The sequence below is a fragment of the Rhagoletis pomonella genome, unplaced genomic scaffold (genome assembly GCF_013731165.1).
Source record: "Rhagoletis pomonella isolate Grant_MI unplaced genomic scaffold, Rhpom_1.0 Rhpom_scaffold_00004, whole genome shotgun sequence".
In the NCBI taxonomy this organism is placed as follows: Eukaryota; Metazoa; Arthropoda; class Insecta; order Diptera; family Tephritidae; genus Rhagoletis; species Rhagoletis pomonella.
The window spans coordinates 8,473,759-8,494,629 of NW_023458558.1; the positions used below are offsets into that span (position 1 = coordinate 8,473,759).

The 20,871-nt window shown below is 40.0% G+C and overlaps 4 protein-coding genes across 5 annotated transcripts; 3 read left to right on the top strand and 1 right to left on the bottom strand.

The window, feature by feature from the left end:
* Positions 1 to 1,049: 1,049 nt before the first annotated feature.
* LOC118736926 (nuclear pore complex protein Nup98-Nup96) lies at positions 1,050 to 8,665 on the top strand. The gene is given in 14 exon segments (XM_036467072.1): positions 1,050 to 1,183; positions 1,365 to 1,670; positions 1,734 to 4,107; positions 4,162 to 4,316; positions 4,387 to 4,726; positions 4,728 to 4,836; positions 4,909 to 5,017; positions 5,077 to 5,489; positions 5,560 to 5,824; positions 5,887 to 6,641; positions 6,710 to 6,969; positions 7,042 to 7,451; positions 7,524 to 7,651; positions 7,745 to 8,665. Coding segments are annotated over 13 exon segments (5,946 nt in total). The 5' UTR covers positions 1,050 to 1,183; positions 1,365 to 1,393; the 3' UTR covers positions 8,096 to 8,665.
* An 875-nt stretch (positions 8,666 to 9,540) lies between these two features.
* On the bottom strand, positions 9,541 to 11,686 carry LOC118736928 (the record flags this gene model as incomplete). The annotated part of the gene is given in 6 exon segments (XM_036467075.1): positions 9,541 to 10,350; positions 10,411 to 10,647; positions 11,003 to 11,097; positions 11,160 to 11,289; positions 11,346 to 11,484; positions 11,558 to 11,686. Coding segments are annotated over 6 exon segments (774 nt in total). The 3' UTR covers positions 9,541 to 10,248.
* A 559-nt stretch (positions 11,687 to 12,245) lies between these two features.
* Positions 12,246 to 15,103, top strand: LOC118736927 (serine/threonine-protein kinase ULK3). 2 transcript variants are annotated; one of them, XM_036467073.1, is made up of 7 exons: positions 12,246 to 12,665; positions 12,727 to 12,948; positions 13,008 to 13,368; positions 13,424 to 13,778; positions 13,853 to 14,037; positions 14,093 to 14,176; positions 14,888 to 15,103. In XM_036467073.1, the coding sequence occupies exons 1-7, from the start codon at positions 12,430 to 12,432 to the stop codon at positions 15,047 to 15,049; spliced, it is 1,605 nt and encodes a 534-aa protein (XP_036322966.1). In that variant the 5' UTR covers positions 12,246 to 12,429; the 3' UTR covers positions 15,050 to 15,103. The 2 variants fall into 2 exon arrangements, with proteins under 2 accessions (XP_036322966.1, XP_036322967.1); XM_036467074.1 differs by lacking the exon at positions 14,093 to 14,176.
* A 4,533-nt stretch (positions 15,104 to 19,636) lies between these two features.
* Positions 19,637 to 20,556, top strand: LOC118737888 (chymotrypsin-2-like). Its single transcript, XM_036468700.1, has 3 exons — positions 19,637 to 19,750; positions 19,830 to 20,189; positions 20,254 to 20,556. Exons 1-3 carry the CDS (start codon positions 19,637 to 19,639, stop codon positions 20,554 to 20,556), a joined length of 777 nt encoding a protein of 258 aa, XP_036324593.1.
* The last annotated feature ends 315 nt before the right edge of the window (positions 20,557 to 20,871 follow it).

A 20,871-nucleotide genomic window follows, 5' to 3' on the forward strand; every position in this document is an offset into this window, starting at 1 on the left:
GAAAATTTTGACAATCGCAAAGATTGTTGATGTGTGTAATTTTTCGTTAAATAAAAGCTTAAAATGATGAATTGCAATCAACGACGGTAGATGTGTTCTTAAAATATTAATTTCACTGCAATTTGTAATATTTTATTCCGCATAAATCTGTGGTTATCGAAAATGTACTGCTATCAAAAAATATTTCATTTCACACAGCAGATTGGCAAAACTGTCTCACCATAGTAAAATTTATTATTCAGCAGCTCTGCCCATAGAACTTTGTTACCGATTCACACACGCCCTAATTCAAATATCTGAAATTACAGACTTTAACAATTTGTAAAGTATTTTTAGTTCGAAGTTATAAGTGCCATAGCAGCGAAATCGAAATATATGCACCTTATTTTGGTTTTAAACGATTTTTTCAGCGCTTAATCTTATAAAATTCTTTGTTTTTATGTTATGTAAAAACAACCTTACGTCAATAAATGCTCAACCTTAACAAAAATATGTAGCTCTTCATTTTAGCTACTATTAGTATTATTTAGCTTTTTTCGACCGTTTTAGCTTCAAACGAAATTTCTCTGGCAACACTGCGTAAATCATTCAAAATGCTTAACATTCATTAAATATACGAAATGTTATTTCTCGCTCAGCTCTGTTACTCCGCCGCTCTTATGTTCCACGGCAGTGTGGGCTGGTGTGGTGTGTACGCAATCAGATTTTGATAACTTTGGACAATTTACACTCTGATTCGTAATTGCTGCTTCTCTGTATTTAACGTTCTCTGGGTTAACTTTATGGCTGCATTTCTTTATTCATTCTGAACGTTTGGAATAAACTTTTTTGTTTACTTATTCTTTAGAACGTTCCTGATGATATGTTAACGTATATTTCAAACGCATTCTGTTTATTCCAGATGTGAAATGGAATTATTCGGAATGTATAGAGAAACGCAGCCTATATGTAAACGGATTGAAATGTGCAAACGCTGATTTTAAAATTGTCGGTACAAACGTCGCAATTAATCGCAATAGGATGACTTGTTATCGATACTTTTTTGACATCAGCCCCGCTGCGTGATATGTCAAATTTGCAGAAAATCTTCGAGCACTCGGCGCCATTTTTCTGCTTATAAACGGTTTTTGTGTTTTGCAATTTTGGATTGGGAGTAATTGTGATAAAAAATTAAAGAATTTGTGTAAGCGGAGCCATTGTTCATTTTGATACTAAAGTAAACTTTGCCAGATTCTGAGGTGCGACAGCATTTTGGTTGCACTGTTGCATGCATCGCATGTGCTGCAGGTTGCACGTATTTGTGAAATCTGAGCTCGTGAGTCGCAAACCCTGATATTTTGTTACATTACATTTCAATATTTCAGATAAATTTCGCCGTTAGTTGGGAAACAAAATGTTTGGGGGAACTAAACCCACGTTCGGCACCACTACTGCTGGTACTGGTTTTGGTGGCTTCAGCAGCACGACCACCTCTTCACCATTCGGCCAATCTGCGTTTGGAAAGCCGGCCACGTCCGCCTTCGGCGGTGCACCAGCTTTTGGAACACAACAGCAAACACCATCATTGTTTGGTGCAAGTACTGCCCAACCACAACCAACGGGCTTATTTGGCGCCGCAAACACTACTTCGGCCTTCGGGAGCACTACAACGGCACAACCTGCATTTGGAGGTGAGTTCTTTAAATACATGAATACTTATCTAGCTAATATATATACTTAATACCAAATTCCAGGTTTCCAGCAACCAACTCAAGGTGCATCGATGTTTGGGACTTCTCAACCCGCAGCCAATACAAACTCTCTTTTTGGACAGTCAACGACATCAGCATTTGGGTCCGCAGTAAAGCCCGGCACATTAGGTGGCTTTGGTCAGACTGCTGCACAACCAACATCTTCTTTGTTCGGACAGCCAGCAGCCGCCACTAACACCACTAGCTTTGGTTCCTTTGGACAGACCCAGCCTACTACGAGCAATGTGTTTGGTACTGGAGCTACCATGATGATGGGAGCCAATGCAGGCACGTCCATTGCAAAATATCAACCCACAATTGGCACAGATACACTCATGAAAGGTGGTCAACCAAATAATGTTAACACCAAACAACATTGTATAACAGCAATGAAAGAATATGAGGGCAAATCACTGGAAGAGTTACGTTTAGAAGATTATATGGCAAACCGGAAAGGACCACAAGCCGGCACCTCTGGCGCCAGTTCGGGATTCTTTGGCTCAACCACTCAACAAGCAGCCACAGGTACTGGACTATTCGGTGCAGCTGCCCAACCAACTACTGGACTTTTTGGTCAATCAGCGGCCGCGACAACGGAAAACAAAGGCCTATTTGGCGCTGGTGCTTTTGGACAACCTAATACTTCTGCGTTTGGTGCAACCACGCAACAGAACAGCTTTTTGGCCAAGCCATTTGGTGCTCCTGCTACTAGTGGCTTTGGTGCAGCGACAACAGACTCGTCAAATTTATTTGGCGCTAAACCAGCCTTCGGACAGACGCAACCAAGTTTGTTTGGACAAACCTCAACTGCAACCACAGCACCAGCATTTGGTCAGGCGGCCCCCGGTTTTGGCGGCTTTGGCGCGGCAGCTCCTGCGCAACAAACATCGCTCTTCGGAGCGCCAGCTGCCGATGCCAATAAACCGGCATTTGGGCTAGGTACATCATCAGCGGGAACCACTGGCTTTGGCGGTTTCGGTAACGCAGCGACAAGTACTGCGGGAACAGGACTATTCGGTTCGAAACCTGCCACAACTGGCTTCGGTGGGGCTCCTGCTTTTGGTGCAACTTCTACAGCTAATACCGGTTTTACAAATTTTTCGCTTGGGAACACCGGTGGAGGGCTCTTTAATTCATCGATTAAGCCGGCCACCTCTGGTTTTACTGGATTTGGAACACAAACTCCTACCGCACCAGTGAATTTCAATCCTGGTACTGCTGCGCCTTCGGTTTTTGGTAGTTCTGCTGCTAAGCCTGGCGGCATGTTTGGCTCGTCTCTCGGCCAAGGCGCTACAAACACCGCTGGCGGACTTTTTGGTGGCGGTGGGGCATTTGGTACAGGTGCCACACTTGGTGGAGGTTTCGGTTCGAGTACACTTGGGGGCGGTAATATGTCACTTGGTGGCCTTGGTGGCAGCCAACAACAGCAACCAGCACCGATTCATCAACAAATTCTGGCAAGAGTAACCTCACCATATGGCGATAATCCGATATTCAAAGATTTGAAGAGGACCGACGAAACAGATGCCACGCGCGCCACAAATCCTGCGGCACAAAAAGCCATTATGGAGTCAACAATGAGTCAATTTAAGGTATCCACCCGATCCAGTCCAAGCGTTGTTCGCGTGAAACTAATTACAAGCGCACTTACGAAAAAATCCCTCTTCGAAGGACTTGAGGATTTCGACTCGAGTGTGGGGACTTTCAGTTTAAAACCAAATGCGAAACGTCTAGTAATAAAACCCAAGCCGGCCAATACGATTATTGGCACTACCACGAATACCAGTCCTAATAGGCAACCTGGGCAGCAAGACTCATCATTAACAAACGTTGGGCAACGCCAAACAGGTGGTCTAGCACAATCGCCGGCTCCGTCGACACTACGTAACGAATCATTCTCGGGACAAATACCGCTTGATCCACCACCGTCACAGGTTGCTAAGTCCAGCGCAAACATTGCTGCTTCCACCGCGGCTCAAAGTGGGCGAGAGAGCGATATTGGCCGGCGTGAATCTTGGCTGCATCCCAATAACGTGGAGAAAATGCGTCAACAAAATATGAATAATAGTATCGATGGCGCTGTGCCGCTTAACAGTACACTATCGGAATTAGTGCCTCGCAAGCCTCTGGATACGTATCGCTCAACGGGCGCTGGTGCACCGGACACTCCAACCGGTCGACCTTCTGTCTCCACCGTGCAAGAGAATACGTTCGAGGAGCAAACTAGTCGCGAATCATCTCGCCGCGAAGCATCTGATCATCATGATGAAACGTTGTTCTCCAGTCGTTCATACGGTGGCGAAGAGCGCTCTATAATTGAAGAAACAACAGGGGATTACGAAGAACATCCCACCGGTATAACATTGAGACGAATCGGGTAAGATGATAGAACAAGTAGTTTTAGAACATAATTGCATAAATTACATTTCAGTTACTACACAATTCCTTCATTGGACGATCTTAAATCATATCTTGCCGAGGACGGCTCGTGTATTGTACCCAATTTCACTGTAGGACGCGAGGGCTATGGTAATGTTTACTTCGGAAAAGAGATGGACGTGGCTGGATTGAACTTGGATGAAATAGGTATCTTATAAAGTGAAAGTCTTCATAAAATTTGTCTAAAATCAAAAACAAACCCAAAAATGTTTTGCAGTACATTTTCGTAATAAGGAAATTATCATCTATCCCGACGATGATAATAAACCGGCAGTTGGCAGTGGTTTGAACCGTGAAGCGCAAGTAACGTTGGATCAAGTTTGGCCGCACGACAAAACCAAGCACGAACCTATTAAGGATCCTGCACGTTTGGCTGATATGGATTGGGAAGGAAAATTGCGACGAGTTTGTGACAAAAATGATACACGCTTCATTGAATATCGTCCGGAGACGGGAAGTTGGGTATTCCGCGTAAAGCATTTCTCTAAATATGGCCTCAATGACAGTGATGAGGAGGACGAAGCTGTGCCAACTGATCCGAAAAAAAGCAAAAATGGGCATGACTGGGGCACTAGGTGCCACAGCAGTGGGGGGTGGCCAGAGCGCAATGACCAACGCAACTGCGTCGGATAAAATAACGATGACTGCATTGAAAAATGCTCAAAAGGTGAGTTTAAACTCCAAATATATAAATTCTGAAATTTGTATAAATAAAAATTCTCTGGGGCGGTAATGAAAGATCTCTGAAGATGCTGCTCGAGCGCTCGATCCAAAAATCCTCGCAGGGGGAGCGGCACATTTTTTACCAATGGATGAATCTGCAGATTTCATGCTAATGGATAAGACACGTAAGCACCGCTTTTTTAAGAATCATGTTCTCTATTAATACATTGGTTTTTCACTCTAGAATTTCTACAGGCCAATGGAAATGACTACTCCCTATACGAGCAACAACAAATTTCACGTGTGACCAGTCCAACTGCCTTTTTAGCTCGAGAGGTTGGCACTGATTCTCATAAACTGCAGTTAATGAAGGCTTCATTCTTTGGTGACGATGACTTTGACAATAAATCAGTTACCACTGTTGAAGAATTTGAAAAGAATAATTATTACAATCGCAATCAAAGTCGCCGTGCTGGTTCATTTGCCAAAAGAGTTCAAGACGTGCACACTTCCTCGCAATCGCTCTGGAAGGAGCCTGGCCACGGTGCTGCTCTTTCGGACGCATCGAGTCAACTAGATTTTGTTGTGCAGGCGTCACCTCTGCCGCCCTCATCTTCTGCTTCAGTTATGAGCATATTGCGAGAAATTGACACTGAGGTGCTTAGTTCAGTTTTACTAATAGCTATAATAAAAAAATAATAATAACGTAAATCTATTAAATCTACAGGCATCCACTCCGGCACCTGTCGGCGATGCGGCAGCTGTGGCACAACTCTCCAAAATACCACAATTCTCTATAAAGCCGAAAGTGGCCGGCGTTAAGGTGGTAGCACACCAGGTGCCAATTACAAAGTCGTTGGCTTTTAATTTAAAGGGTAGGTGGGCAGCAGATTTGGGATTATATAATTTTCGCCGTTTCAAGCCGACTTTTGGGCCGCAGAATACTGTAATCGTACCATCCACACGCAAAAATGTCGACCATGAAGTGCAAAGTACGTCAACACATTTTCAAAGAATATTATATTTTTAGTATTATTTGTCTTATTTCTTTAAGATGAACATCTCTTCGATGTATCGGCTTACATATTTAAAGGCCGAGCCGCAAATGATTACACCGCCACCATACTACAACACGTAAAAATATCTTCAGTAATGCATTATGAACACTTCAAGGAGAGTATTGTAACTCACTTGGAACTGCAATTGCGTAATTCATTGCAAGAAGACGTTGAAGGTAGTGAATGTCCTTGGATAAAGTCCGACAACGGCACCGATTTGATTGTGAAGCATCTGGATGAAGCCATCAAGCAAATTAATCTTGGCCCATTGGAGGAATATGCGGTCTCTGTGTGGTCGCTTTGCTTGGCTTTGTGGGGCGATCATGAAGAGCTTGAGGGGCGTGAGCCAACGTCACACTTCACAATAATGTGCCGCCGAAATTTACTTTCTGAGTGGATGGAGAATACCTTGACCGATAAAGACTTGTTAACGAAGAATGTCTCCAAGCACACCTATCTGGATCATTTGTTAGAACTTGTGATGTGCCACAAGGTGACGGAAGCTTGCGAGTTGGCCTTTCGATATGACGACGCGAATCTGGCACTGTTGCTGTCACAACTTTCTTCGGGGCCCACCGTGCGTCAACTTTTAGAAGACCAGTTGGCTGCTTGGCATAAGGATGAAGCTGATAAATTTATACAATTGGAGCGCTTAAAGCTATATATGCTGGTCGCCGGAGTTGCGCTTATGGACTCGGGGCATGGTCCCATCAATACCTTAGATGGCATTGAATGGACAAAAGTGCTAGCAGTAAGTGCATGTCGGATACTTTTTTCTGAAGCACCAAATGTTTGTAATTCTGTTTCTACGTTTTGCAGCTTCAACTATGGTACCTTTCGTCGCCCACTGCATCTATTACCGATGCGCTATTAGCCTATGAAAAATCTTTTAAATCCGAAGAATTCTACTCTTTGCCACCAACACCCTGCTATATGGATAAGACGTGTCTGAATGAAAAGTATGCGCTCTACGACTTGCGCTACCATTTGCTGCAGTTGTTCTCCAAACGTAGTCATCCGCTGGAGAGTTTGCTTAATCCAGCAACTCATACAGCTGATCCGATGGATTATCGCTTGAGGTGCAACAGGCTACCAACTTCTTTTTGAAAATATTTTATACAAATTCCTAACCTATTTAATTTGGATTCTAGTTGGCTTCTGCTTCAAACATTGGAGGCAATTGGATACCGACACTGCTCAATTTTAAGTGAAAGCCAATTGCATGTGGGCTTTGCAAGTCAGTTAGAAAATTACGATCTATGGGAATGGGCTACATTCGTTCTTTTGCATATAAAAGACCGTAATCAAAGAGAGTTGTCAGTGCAAAATATGCTCTATCGTTATGTTAGTGTTTCAAAAGATGTTTCATTGTCGGAGAAGGAAAAGTTTGTAATAAATAATTTGGGAGTACCGGAGAAATGGATTGATTATGCGAAGGCAGTGAAGGCGGGCGCCATTGGCAATCATCATTTGCAAGCGAAATACCTGTTAAAGGCAAAGCAGTGGGCATTGGCACATGAAGTTATATTCCAGCACATTGCACCCGATGCAATCATTAATGGTAAGTGCGAGCGTAAATACCGCCACGACAGGCCACAGAAAATCTATTGAACCTATTCTCTTCTTCACGCAGATAATCTCGACTATTTGCACAAATTGCTGAGTCAGTTCGAGGGTGCCGAGGCCAACAAAACCATAAAAGTACCGAATTGGTCTAATCAAGGACAAATATTCTTAGACTTTATCGATATCAACGAAAAAGTAATTCAGAACACTCAAATATACAAAATATGTTTAAATATGCAATAGTTGTACCTACTAGTAATTCTATTTACTCTTTTTTTGCACCTCTAGTTCAAGAGCTTAAAGACACTCAAGACCGAGGCGGATATAGAAGCACGCTGGGAGAATTTGAAGCCACAATTGGCTGACTTATGTTCCCGCATTAATTTGTTGCCCTGCCCCACGGCTAAACATCGCCTGTGTCAAAGTGAAATCGCGCAAAATTTGGCTTGCCTAGTGCGCGGTGTATTGCTCGTCTGTCCAGTGTTGAATCCGTGTTTGATCATAAAAATTGCACTGGAACGTCTGCCATTGCCACAAGAATTCGCGCAACAAGAGCTGCGGGCGCTGCTCGACACGCTGGTCGATGACTTGGCCAAAGTGAACACGAGCGAAAATAATGAAATAATCATGGCAAAATGACATTGAATATGCGTTGTATTAAAGTAAAAAAAAAAATAGTTATTGTTTATTTTAGGGAAAAACAGGATTAGAATGAAAGCAGTTTTGAGTTGTAAATTTAAGATAACTGCACTAAGGTGATCTACAAAACTTATTACTGGCAAATATTAAAGTCCATTACTTCTAAGTCAGAGTAGATTATTAGTTCATGTAAACTGAATTAGCTTTTGGACAATATCTCTAAATTCTAAGTTCTTTGTATACTTGTCTGCACGATAGTTCCACCTACCGGGCACTCCTAATTACTTTGGTTTAGATGTAAATGACTTCTTTACTTGCATGAATATGTTCTTGAAGGTGCCGTTTGAATCTTATAAAGTGAGAATAAAAATTGAGCCTCTGGTCTTTCATCTTTAGTCATTAACGTTAACGTTTAATGTAAGAATTCATTTCGTTTATTTTTTTATTGAAAAATGCATATTTCCGTAAAAATCTGTTATGGTCCACCGCAATTCGTACAATTTGTTTACTTTTGAATATAGTTTAGTGTAAAATTTCAATATAACTAATAAAAATTATAATCACCGTTCACATTATTTTTATTTATTCGTTTTATTTTATGCAAAGCGACAGTTCGCAAAATATTTTATTAAACTTTTGATGATAAAGTCAGTATTACTCGCCACTGTAGACGATATTAAAATACGGTTAGACCCAAGGCGAATTTATATAAGGTGATAGCAGGAGTACAAATACAAAAATTTACATGTATTTTGTTTTTGCTTTGGCGGCATAAACTGTCAAAATGTGTAAGAGTGTGTGTAGAAATTCAAACAAAATTTTTCAATTTGATATCAGAAGCCGTACCGCACGTGCGGTGAAACACATACACAAAATCAGCTGAGCAAGTAACACCACCTTATATAAGATCTGATCCAATACTTTTCGTGAAAAATCTTATAAAACTGTTAAACAGCAAAATTACTCTCTGAAGTGAGAGTGAGAACAAAAAGTACGGGAACAAAAAAACCATTTTACCTGTAAAAACGTCAACCAGCGATTGCTTGACACTTCATGATTTTACCAGAAGAAAAAGTTTGGGTAAAACTTTGCAACTTCATTCTCTACACAACTCTCCAAAAGTCGCTCTCATATACAGGATTTCGGAGTACGGGAACATTTTTCCTGCAAGTTCGTGTAAAATCCTGTAAGTTCATGGAGTACTGGATCACATACAATGTTCTGACCGACAATGAAAACACATAGGGGCAATTTGGCAAATCCCTTTTCATAACACTACAAACCTCGATCCATTTTTTCCTTCATACGGTAATTGCGGGAACTACAAAAACTTGATATTGCTTTGCTTGCAGAGGACAACGGAATTTTCGCAGCCTTTAAAGCAGCAACTCATTTTTCTTTAAATTTTTAAATTTTTCCCACATTTGAATAAAAAAAATTTCAAATCATAAAATTTCATTTGTTTATTTTGAATTTATTTGACATCATTTGAATCATTTCGAGAGAGTTTAATCAAAATGCTAGCAAAACTCAAAAAAAAAAAACCAAATGGCGGACGAGTTCAGCGAGCGGTTTTACCTTTAAATATTTGTATCATGCTATATAAAATTGACATGTCCATATAAAATTTTTTTTAAAGTTTGCAAGCATTAAAATTACGATCTTAAAAACAATTGAGCTTATACTAGAATAAAAACTGGACGGATAGATTTGTGCTGACAAAAGTAAACAATAATAAATGGAATGAAAATTAGTTTTTGAAAATACATACATACATATGTACATATATTAAATCGATACAAACTTACACTCTAATTAACTTTCGTCGAACACACAAAAAAAGTAGTTCCTATTGATACGCATTAATTGTAGTGATATGTCAAATCTTAAGGCACTGTATTCCATTTATGTTCCATATATAAGTAGGTTATTAAAAATATTTCAAGTTAGCATAGTTTTTTAGAATACTAAAATACAAAATATACGGAATGTTAAGTTTCGCGTCATATACGATGCTCCTAATATGCATGTGCATGTATAAGTAAATCTAAAATGCTTGGACGGTATACATTTGCACTGATATGGTCGTAGTTCGAAGTTGCGAAAATATATTAAAAGTACTTATGGTTGCTTATCAACGTCCTTTTAGCATTTTATCCAACAGGCATAGTAGAGACGGTGCTGTGGGGTGTTGTTGGACGTGAACCGGCTAAAGAATTAGCAGCTGATGCATGCAAAGAAGCCATTGTGCCCATCTGTAATAAAACAAATCATTATATTCGTGTTTGATGTTTCAATGCATATATTTAGCTTACCCGCAAATGTGCTAAATCCTCTAATTTCGTCAAGTTAGTTAATTCAAGGAATAACGAGTATACCACACACCAACCGTAGAAGCAAACAACTAATGCGATGCTCCAAAGTAGTACCATAATAATGTTGTAAGCAAAGATCAAATCGTTGACTATGGCAAAGAAAATCAAGGCCAACGAACGCCAAATTGTGAATACGGCAAAAGTATTTAACCATGGAAGTATCTTGCGCTCATATTCCTGCGGGAAACAAAGTTCTTAGTAAATAATATATATCGAAAACCATCGCAAAAATATAAAAGTTATTAAATAACGCGTGAAAATAATTCAGAAAGTGTTTGAAAAACATTATTCAAAATTAGTGTGTCGTACCGGTATGAAAACGAAACGCTTTCGCTTTTTCCCTTTTTTAAGTAGCTTGTGGAGTAAGGTGAATGTTAGTAAATGAAGTGAAATCAAAAGAAATCGTATGATAAAGTAGATTGAGTGAATGGTGATGATAAGAGAGAAATCAATATATAAAGCCAAGATGTGCTTGAATGCATTTTGATCATAACTTGTTAAAAATAATACCATGCCTAATATTTTTACTTACCTTCCTTAGCGCAATTACGAGCAAAATACTTGTAAATAGTATGACAACGCCCAGTATTAGCGAGAATAACGCAAATACAATTAGCATATTTCGCACTAAAATAGGAAAACAATTAAAGCTAAATATGTATATGAATTTGGTTTAACATTTTACAAACCGTGCTTATTGCCCACATAAACAAACTCGTATGAGATGATATAGTATCCATAGTGCGTGGAGCCAGGCGCAGCCATGGCTAAGCAATAAATATCGAATATAGAAGTACCAATGGTGAATAGAGCTAGGAACTAAATCGAAATACATGTAATTTATTAAAAAATTTAAAATTATTTGATAAACCCACAATGGAGAATATGCCAATCATCATTGAATTCTTTTGTATGTCGATGTATTGATTGTTCTTTAGTATAGGGCGCTGGTACCAAGGAACACGCACGGAGCGCATTGAACGGGATTTAATGGAATGCAAATTTGTTGAGGACCTTAAAGCATAATTATGAAAGTTATATATGTATATTTGTTGACCTCTGTAATAGTTTTCAGATTCCTACTAACCTGCCCGTTGTATGGGAGTATACCGAGTGGTTTGAGCGATACGTGGATGGTGTTTTGCGGCCATAGTTCATATTGAAGCCGTAATAATGTAGTTGCACTGCTTTTCTTAAAAATTTTGTTTAAAATTGATGGAGCGGAAAATGTGTGGCTGCAAACGAAAAAAAGTGTTTATTTATTAGTTGTAAAATAGTTACTAGTTGTTTGGTGATTAACTTTGGGCGTCACCCCCCGAGTTTGTGTGAAGATGGTAAGCAGAATAAACACTGTTGACTACTTGTTTCCTAGTAATTTATTCGTACATCTTTTATTCCTATAATATTTGAGCTTGCACACTGCTCACACAATATTTTTGTAATAATAACACAATTTATTGCAAATAAAATAAGTAATCCAAACAAAACAATGCCGTTGTTGAAAAATGCGCTGTCCGAAGTGTGAATAATCTCGTTTTGACAAGTGCCAAATAAAAGTTGTTATCGTAATCGATTTTTTTAAAGCTACTTGCGGTAGTGTTGTTCAATTTTCTTACCAGAATGGGCGCGTTCATAAGACCAAAGAACGTACACCTACATTTACGTTCTTCGTTATATTAAAAATTATCTTTCAACATTTATCTGTCTTATCTCATCGACCATTTCCAATTAGATCCAAAGTTTTGCCTTCGTCCGGTTTTCAGAATAGTGGCAGCACTCTCGCACAGCTGATCGCATAGAAAACATTTCAATTTCCTCGGTTCTATTTTTTCGTTTTCATTCCTTCGCACATATTTTTTGTTCACGAATTGGCCAAAATAAATGGAATAAGTGAATCTAAGTGAAGTGCAACAAAGGTTAGATAGCCCCAGACGTTTGCGATAATCTTATAGATCCAACATGTCTCTGCCCCGCATCACTGACTACGATCTGCTGGACAAGCTCGGTGTAGGCAGCTATTCAACTGTATACAAGGCTCGCCACAAGAAGGACCGCAGCTACCATGCTATCAAGATTGTAGAAATGTCGACTCTTTCGAACAGTTCCCGTGAAAATCTTATCACCGAAATCCGACTTCTGCGCTCTCTCAACCATAAGTATATTGTGACACTACAGGACTTCTTTTGGGACGATAAGTGAGTGACCTACATACTTACTAATTGATGTTCATGTATGACTGCTATTTTACCACCGCAGAAATATTTACATTGTTCTTGAGTTCTGCAATGCTGGCAATCTATCAGCATTCATTCGTTCCAAAAAAGCGTTACCGGAGTCCACTTGCCGGTATTTCCTACGTCAATTGGCGGCTGCTGTGCAGTATATGCGTGCCAATGATGTTTGCCACTTTGACTTGAAACCTCAAAATTTGTTGTTGACACGTAACTCCAATGTAGTATTGAAGGTTGCGGATTTCGGGTAAGCGCTAATATACACAATTTTTCTATTACATGATTGCGCCAACATTCCCTTTACAGTTTTGCGCAACATTTGAAGTTAGGCGAGATAAATCAACAGCTAAAAGGGTCTCCTCTCTATATGGCACCGGAAATTGTTCGCAAACATCAATACGATGCGAAAGCCGATTTGTGGAGCATCGGTATAATCTTATATGAATGCTTATTCGGCAAAGCACCGTACACATCAAAAAGTATTGAAGAACTGTTACAGCGGATACGTAGCGCGGAGAAAATTACGATACCAGCGAATGCAAGTATTAGCAATGAGTGTCAAGATCTACTCTGCCGTTTACTGGAACACGATCCGGCCAAGCGTATTTCATTTGATTCTTTTTTCAAACATCCATTTATAGACCTTAAAACGCTACCAACAGAACAGGTGTGCTTTAATTTTTTGGTGTTAGTTTACAAAAAAAATATTTTTTTTTCCTTAGACCTTACACAAAGCAGCAGAACTTGTCACCAAAGCTGTCGAATATGACGAAAAGCAAAATTACAAAGAGGCTTATTATCTATATTGTAGTGCGCTACAATATTTTGTGCCACTAATTACTGAGGAAGCAGATGCTAGCAAGCGATTGACGTTACGCAATCGTGCACTTACCTACCTCAAACGCGCCGAAGAAATCAAAAATGTTCTAATCGATACTGAATATAAGGCCGCAGCGGTAAAAGACCAGCAAAAAACCGGCGAGCAAAAGCCAAGCACCTCAACACCACATTCCACACAACAGCCGCAAGCTAACATAGCCGAAGTGTTAGAGCCGGATGTGCGTTACAAGCAGCTATGTAAGTTGCTTGTTACAAGTAAAACACTTAGTATGTATGCAACTTATTGCTGTTTTTTTTGTTATTTGAATTAGTTGCTCTATCACACTCGAGTCCGCAATTGAAAAGTGCTCTAGAAATTGGACGCCAAGGTGAGCTTTACTTATACGAAAGAAAATTTAGAGCAGCACTGGATGCGTACACTTCAGCCTTGGGTATGTTGGTACCCTTTACAAATAACGAACCAAAGGGCGAGCGTAGAAACTTACTTTTACAACAGGTTTGTCTTTGACAGAAAATTAAATAAAAATATGCCTTATGTGGTACATTTACAGTTGGAGATTTGGATGAAAGAAGCTGAAAGCATTAAAAGCATTTTATCTGCCAAAGAAATGGTAGATGAACAAAAATTACCATCGGTGCGCCATTGTTCAATACAGTAGTATACACATAGAAAATTCCATGTCGATTTTTTTTTTTTGGAATAAGACGTGTTATACTAGCCGCTGCAAGTTAAAACATGCGAATTGATATTGATTAAATCAAATTTAATTAGTGTTCTCGCTTTTTTGGTAGCTTTATATAAACTTAAAATGTGTTTACATACATATAAGTAGATATGTATATGAATGTGAAAATAGAAAAGTAGACATGTGCTATTTGCACTAGTAAAGGGAAATACAAGTAGATACTTCAATAACGTTTTTTTAACCATGCCAAGCAATAAGGAGCAAGTACATGAAAAGTATATATTATACTAATAACTTATATACATACATATATTCATACCTACTTGAAAATATGAGTATAATTTATATAGACAATTCAAAATGCATCTTATACTGTGATGTAGTAGAGCAAATGCAAATACATATACTCACATACATACCTATGTATAATGAAAAGTATACTTTTGTAATTGTTGATCTCTTTTATGTAGAGTTTCCGTGTAACACGTATCGATATTTATTTACTAAATGCTGAGTTTTACTTGTCAATGTTCCGCTAATGATTTCTAAATAATTTGTGATGTTTAATTTTGTAATATAAAATGAATAACTATTATATTATATTTTTTATGCTTGTTTTTAATCAGTTTTTATTTGCTTATTTTTTTGTTTATTTATTAGCTAAGCTGTTTCAACAACTCATTCCATTCAAGTCAACAACAACCACAATGGTTTTCATACGCATACAAGTTTTTAACTTTCGCTACATTTTTAATTGTACTTTTTATTGTTTATGTACACAAACTAGGCTATACAAATATATTTATGCTTTTATTAAAGTAATATTTAAATACATTAAATTTCAAATAAATATAGTCTCATTCATACAAAGCTTAATGTTTGACCTTTTTTAGTGAACTAAAAACGTAAACATAAAATACTTTCAAAACTAGGTATATACATTTGGTCAACCGAGATTCAGGGGGCCCTCGATTGCGGTGAATCAGTGCTCTGCGCCTTTCTCGATATAGAGGGAGCGTTCGACAACACGTCACACTCTGGAGTGCGCAGGGCATTGGAGTCCGAGAAACGTGCAGCCAGCGATCTGCAATTGGGTGGATGCGCTCCTGCGTACAAGGATTGCTGAAACCGAGGTAGGGGACAACGTGGTACAACTTCAGACAACAAAGGGTTGCCCGCAGGTAGGGGTCTTATCACCCCTTCTGTGGAGCTCAGTGGTGAATGGACTCCATCAACTTCTCTCTGACAATGGTATCCGCTGCCAAGGCTATGCGAATGATACAGTAATAATGGCCAGGGGGAAGTTTGAGAGCACCCTCTGCGACATCATTCAAAGAGGCTTAAAACTGACGAAGGGATGTTGCGATAAGTTAGGGCTTATCATAAATCCCGCCAAAACCGCTATCATTTCTTTTACTAGGAAAAGAGCCCTTCCGGGCATGAGGAACATAACCGTGGAGGGGGTCGTGGTTAGCGTCGCCAGCGAAGTGAAGTATCTGGGACTAGTCCTAGAGACCAAACTTCAATGGAAGAAACATGTGGACGCGATCATCTCCAGGGCCACGAAAGCTTTAATGGTGTGTAAGCGTCTGGCGGGAAAATCCTGGGGTTGTACGCCCAGAATCCTAAGATGGCTTTGCATTATGATAGTACAGCCAATGATCACTTATGGGGCGGTAGCTTGGGTTTCAAGAACTACTCTAGCCACGGTGAGACAATCGCTCACCTAACTACAACGACTGGCATGTGTTTGTATAACAGGAGCGATGCGCACATGTCCGACGACGGCGCCGGAAGTATTCCTTGAACTCGAGGCTCTTCATATAACCATAGAGCAGGCAGCCAAAAGAACTCTGCTTAACACTGCGAGAGAGGGATTTGGTAAAGGTAAAGTCATTTCCTCTAGGAGTATGGAGCTAGCTAGGATCCTCGCTCCCACTAGTCCTGTTACCTAGAGATGACATAGGAAAGACAAGAGTTTTTGAGAAGAAATTCAAAATATAGCTTTGCAGTAAAGCGACCTGGAGTGTCTCCGCTTTCGAGACATTACGTCAGGGTTGCACTTTGCACTGGTACACGGATGGCTCGAGGACCCCAAAAGGAACCGGTACTGGAATTGTTGGACCCAGGGCCAGGATTTCTGTTGCTATGGAGAAATATCCGAGCATCTTTCAAGCAGAAGTTTACGCTATCTACCTGAGTGCGGATACAATCATGGGTAGAGGGTATAGAAACGAGAGAATCTTAATCCTATTCGATAGGAAGGCAGCACCCAAGGCCCTCATATCCTATGAGGTCAAACACAATACCATCAAGTTAGCGTGGGTACTTGGTCACAAGGGAGTAGAGGGTATCGAGGCGGCTGACTGTCTCGCAAGAGAGGCGGCAGCCACTACCCCAGTTGGTCCTGAGCCCTTCCTAGGAGTGGGTCCCAACACTCTCACTATGAGGGATCTAAACTGGCAAAGTTCGTCAGGAATGCGTCAGGCAAAGAGTTTACTGGGAGGTTATAACAAAGCTTAATTGACCTCCCAAAAGGGCAGCTTAGAATAATAAAAGGTATCCTCGCAGGACACTGCAGGCTGAGAGGGTATCTACATAAGCTGGGGATATGGACGAGTGACCTTTGTCGGTTTTGCGACTCTACCAGTGAGACACCTCTACACATCCTCACCGAATGTGATGCAGTCTGCAGAAGTCGTGAGAGAAGTTTAGGTTCAATGTGGCCACAGATTAGGCACATTCTTTCCCTATCCCCTAAGGTACTGTTAAATTTTCTCAGGGAATTAGATTTGGAGGAAGTATTGTGAAGAGTGGAGGGCGCAATAGACCACTAGGTCGCGGTGCAAACCTCATTTTATTATCTATCTATCTTGGTCAAACGTTGGACGGTGTTTGGAAAATTTAATTCAAGTCAGTTCAAGTTCGTTGTCTTCAACAAGTTAAGTGTCCTGGTAACCATATTAGTTCAAACTTGTTGACTTTTTGAACCAAATTCTGATGAAGCGGCTCTTGGAGTTTTCGAGAGAAAGAGTCTGCGAAAGATTTACGGACCCTTACGCGTTGGCGACGGCAAGTACCGCATACGATGGAACGCAGAGCTGTATGAGCTTTACAACGACATGGACATAGTGCAGCGAATTAAAATACAGCGGCTCCGCTGGCTTGGTCATGTCGTTCGAATGGACAGAAACGCTCCTGCTCTGAAAGTATATAACGCGGACCGCGGTGCTGGTGACAGAGGAAAGGGAGGCTTCCTCTGCGTTGGAACGACCAGGTGGAGAAGAATTTGGCTTCACTTGGCATTTCCAATCGGCGCCAGTTGGCACAGAAGAGAAAGGACTGGCGTGTTTTGTTGAACTCGATCAAAATCACGTAGGCGGTTACACCGCTAATAAAGAAGATGTTACATTAGGGCTGCCAAAAGTTCCGGGCTTTCCTGGATTTGTTCTGATTTAGACAAATTGTCCTGGAGTCCTGGTCCACAATTAAATTGTCCTGGTTTTTTAATGAAGGTCAATGCAGACACTCCTCTAATTTATAGCAGATTTTGCTATGAAAAAAAGGGTGAAGCTTTCTGTCAAATTGATAACGAAACGTTTTTCCAAACATGTTGAATATCTGGAGAGCTTACTTTCTTTCTGTTTAGTTTATTTGGTTAAAATCTCTTTTTTTCAGGCAAATGCAAAAAAAGTGAAAGTTTCTGATCAGGTACACGACTGAAGGGTCATACATAGATACTTCTCGGAAGGTAATTTTAGGAGCTAAAATCTCATCAAAAAGGCCTTTCTTTCCTTTCTCCTTCATTTTTTGTATGGAGTGGGACAAATTGAAGGGCTTCTGCTTTCACTACTCAAAAAAGAGCTTTCAGAAGGGCTTTTGCAGTACGCCTTCTGAAGAAGTTCTTTTAAAGTTTTTTTCTTAATTCATAAAAATCATACTTCTTTAAAGAATTTATTTAAGGTTCATATCAAACAGTTTTATTTAGACATTAAATGCTAGTAATATAAACATTTACTTAAGTACATTCGCGTAAATTGTAAATAGAAAACACCTTTCTAGGAAGTATGCAGGGAAGCACTTTTTTCAGTCCTTGTTGGATAATAGCATGGGCCGAAAATCCGCTTTTTAAGAATTTTGATTGGTAATAGCAAAAATATGGTTCATTATGCTCTAAAAAATATCTGTGTGAAAATTTTTGGTCAATATCCTAGGCTCGCCCAAGTCCATCAAAGTTCAAGTAATAAAAAAATTTTTTTTCTTACCTAACTTCGATTCTCTACAAAAAAGGTCCATATACCAAATTATGTAGGACTAATACTTTGATTTTGCACTCGTGCCGGGCCGGGCCTGAAAATTTAGGCCCGTGCCCATCTCTAGCCTAAACTGACAAATTTTGACAGGTTTTTTACGCGGCTCGTTAACTTACAAGATTTATGAGTTTAAGGGAATAACCCTAGTGTATCTTCTGAGACATTTTTCTGACCCTAAAAGGCGTTCCTTCAATCCAAGTTCTTTGCAACAAGGGCGGCCATGAATAACGAGACTGGCAAATTATGCCCTTCGCACATTTCAAAAAATGATTCCAAATTAAGCTTCTTTACAAAAAATGCGAATCTTATGATTATGCTTACATACCATACATAAACCTTCATATCGTCGATGCCTTTGCAAAACCGACCATCGACCAATTGCAAAACCGCCTAATTCGCCGTTGTGGCAAAAATGAGACTTGATAACCCTGAACTCCAGGCATTGACATTTCTGCATAAAAATCGTAAAAACGTTGTTAAGACAACAGATTTGTAAAATACCGCCTATCAAGTCAATGCTTTAATAGAGAAACAGTTTTTTCGCTCTCCCGTAAAGTTTGAATGCCGCAAGATAGGCTGTGTATAAAATTGATCGATGTGCAGTTTTCCAAAGGCATCGATGACATGTACATACATATGTACATATACATATATGGATTTCTTGACCAATTACATACTTATATAATAGTAAATAATAACCGTAAGGTGAGCTGTAAACCTATTTAGTTCAAGTACTCATATAAAAACATACATACATACATACATACTTATATGTATACGCACATACATACCTTTTTCAGAGCTCAATTATTGCACTGATTGCCACTTACGAGATATAGTAATTTATTTCCATCAGATATCTTATCTATGATTTCACGCGATTTGGCATTTACATTTATGCAGTTCTTTTGGCAAAACCCACGGCGTTTGGGTGTTATCTTATTTATCAATGGACATACAAATTTAACGTACGTCAGTATTGAAATCCTTTAATATTTACAATAGTCTAATTCCGTATTATTGTTCCAAGCGGCTGAGTTTATAAGTAGACGTTGCGTCTTTGATATAGTTCAGTCTTACTAATCCGACCGCCGTAATGTGGACTAAGTACGCGCTATTATTGCTCGGTTTGGCTAGCGTGGCTCATTGCTACCCTCAAGGACGTGTTGTCAATGGCACTGCTACTACGGTGGAACAATTTCCATATATCGTGCGTTGATCGAAGGCCGTTTGGAGGCCGTGTGGAGAGCAATACAATTTAAATTCGATGTTTGCTTTGTTTCTTCAAGGTATCCCTGCGCGGTTCAACCGGCTCGCATTCCTGCGGCGCCAGCATTATCGCACCACGTTGGATACTCACGGCAGCGCATTGCGTTTCTGGCGCAACAGCTAGTCGGATCAGCATACAATTCGCTTCGACAGTGCTTGATGCTAAAAGCACGAATGTGGCGAAGGTGAAGCGGATCGTGGTGCACGAAAACTATTCATCCTGGTACATTATAAATGATATTGCCCTGTTGGAGTTGAATGGTCAGTTGGTGTACAATTACAAAACTATTGCGCCGGTAACGTTGCCCGCACAGGGCTTTGAGATACCACAGGTGCCGGAGGGTGTGCCCGGTGTGTTGGCTGGTTGGGGCCGAAATTATGTGAGCTCTTTTTCGCGTTGCTAATCAATTGCTTGGCTTATAACCATTCGCTTGTCGTTTTCAGACCAATGGTCCTGTTCAGTCCACTCTGCAAGAGGTAGATCTGAAAATCTACTCAGACGAGGAGTGTCTTGCGCGTCATCAGAACGCGACCACTGTTGACAACATTTGCGGTGGTGTAGACGAAGGTTGGAAGGGTCAATGTAATGGCGATTCTGGCGGTCCACTGCTCTCTGAAGGACACGTCCAATTGGGCATTGTTTCATGGAGTATAAAACCGTGCGGTACACCACCATATCCGGGTGTATACACCAAAGTGTCGCATTATGTAGACTGGATTAAGGAGAACTGTGACTCATGCATTTGAAAAGAATTTATGTTTAAAAAAAAAGAGTAAATGTTTAGATTTGCAAATAAAGATACAGGTCATGGGGATTAACGTCATATAGTCAAGTCTAATACCATGTCCCCACCAAAAAGCTAACCATCTCAAATCGAACTTAACCACATCACTAACTATTGCTGTCCACACTGCGGTTTGAGGTTTATAAAACAGTTCAAATATAGAGAACAGTGTTCGGAGCAAAACAAATTTTCCGTACTAGATTGATTTTATTATTTTCGTTTCTGACATAAATTTTTTGACTTAAATATTTTCTATTCATGCAAAAATAAGAACGCG

Excerpts from the sequence above, each read along its gene's own strand:
- LOC118736927 (XM_036467073.1), top strand. The coding sequence starts at position 12,430 with ATGTCTCTGCCCCGCATCACTGACTACGATCTGCTGGACAAGCTCGGT. Across the intron at positions 13,369-13,423 it reads AAACGCTACCAACAGAACAG|ACCTTACACAAAGCAGCAGA; the intron begins GTGTGCTTTAAT and ends TTTTTTCCTTAG. Across the intron at positions 14,177-14,887 it reads ATGAACAAAAATTACCATCG|CTAAGCTGTTTCAACAACTC; the intron begins GTGCGCCATTGT and ends TTTATTTATTAG.
- LOC118737888 (XM_036468700.1), top strand. The coding sequence starts at position 19,637 with ATGTGGACTAAGTACGCGCTATTATTGCTCGGTTTGGCTAGCGTGGCT. Across the intron at positions 19,751-19,829 it reads TGGAACAATTTCCATATATC|GTATCCCTGCGCGGTTCAAC; the intron begins GTGCGTTGATCG and ends TGTTTCTTCAAG. Across the intron at positions 20,190-20,253 it reads CTGGTTGGGGCCGAAATTAT|ACCAATGGTCCTGTTCAGTC; the intron begins GTGAGCTCTTTT and ends TGTCGTTTTCAG.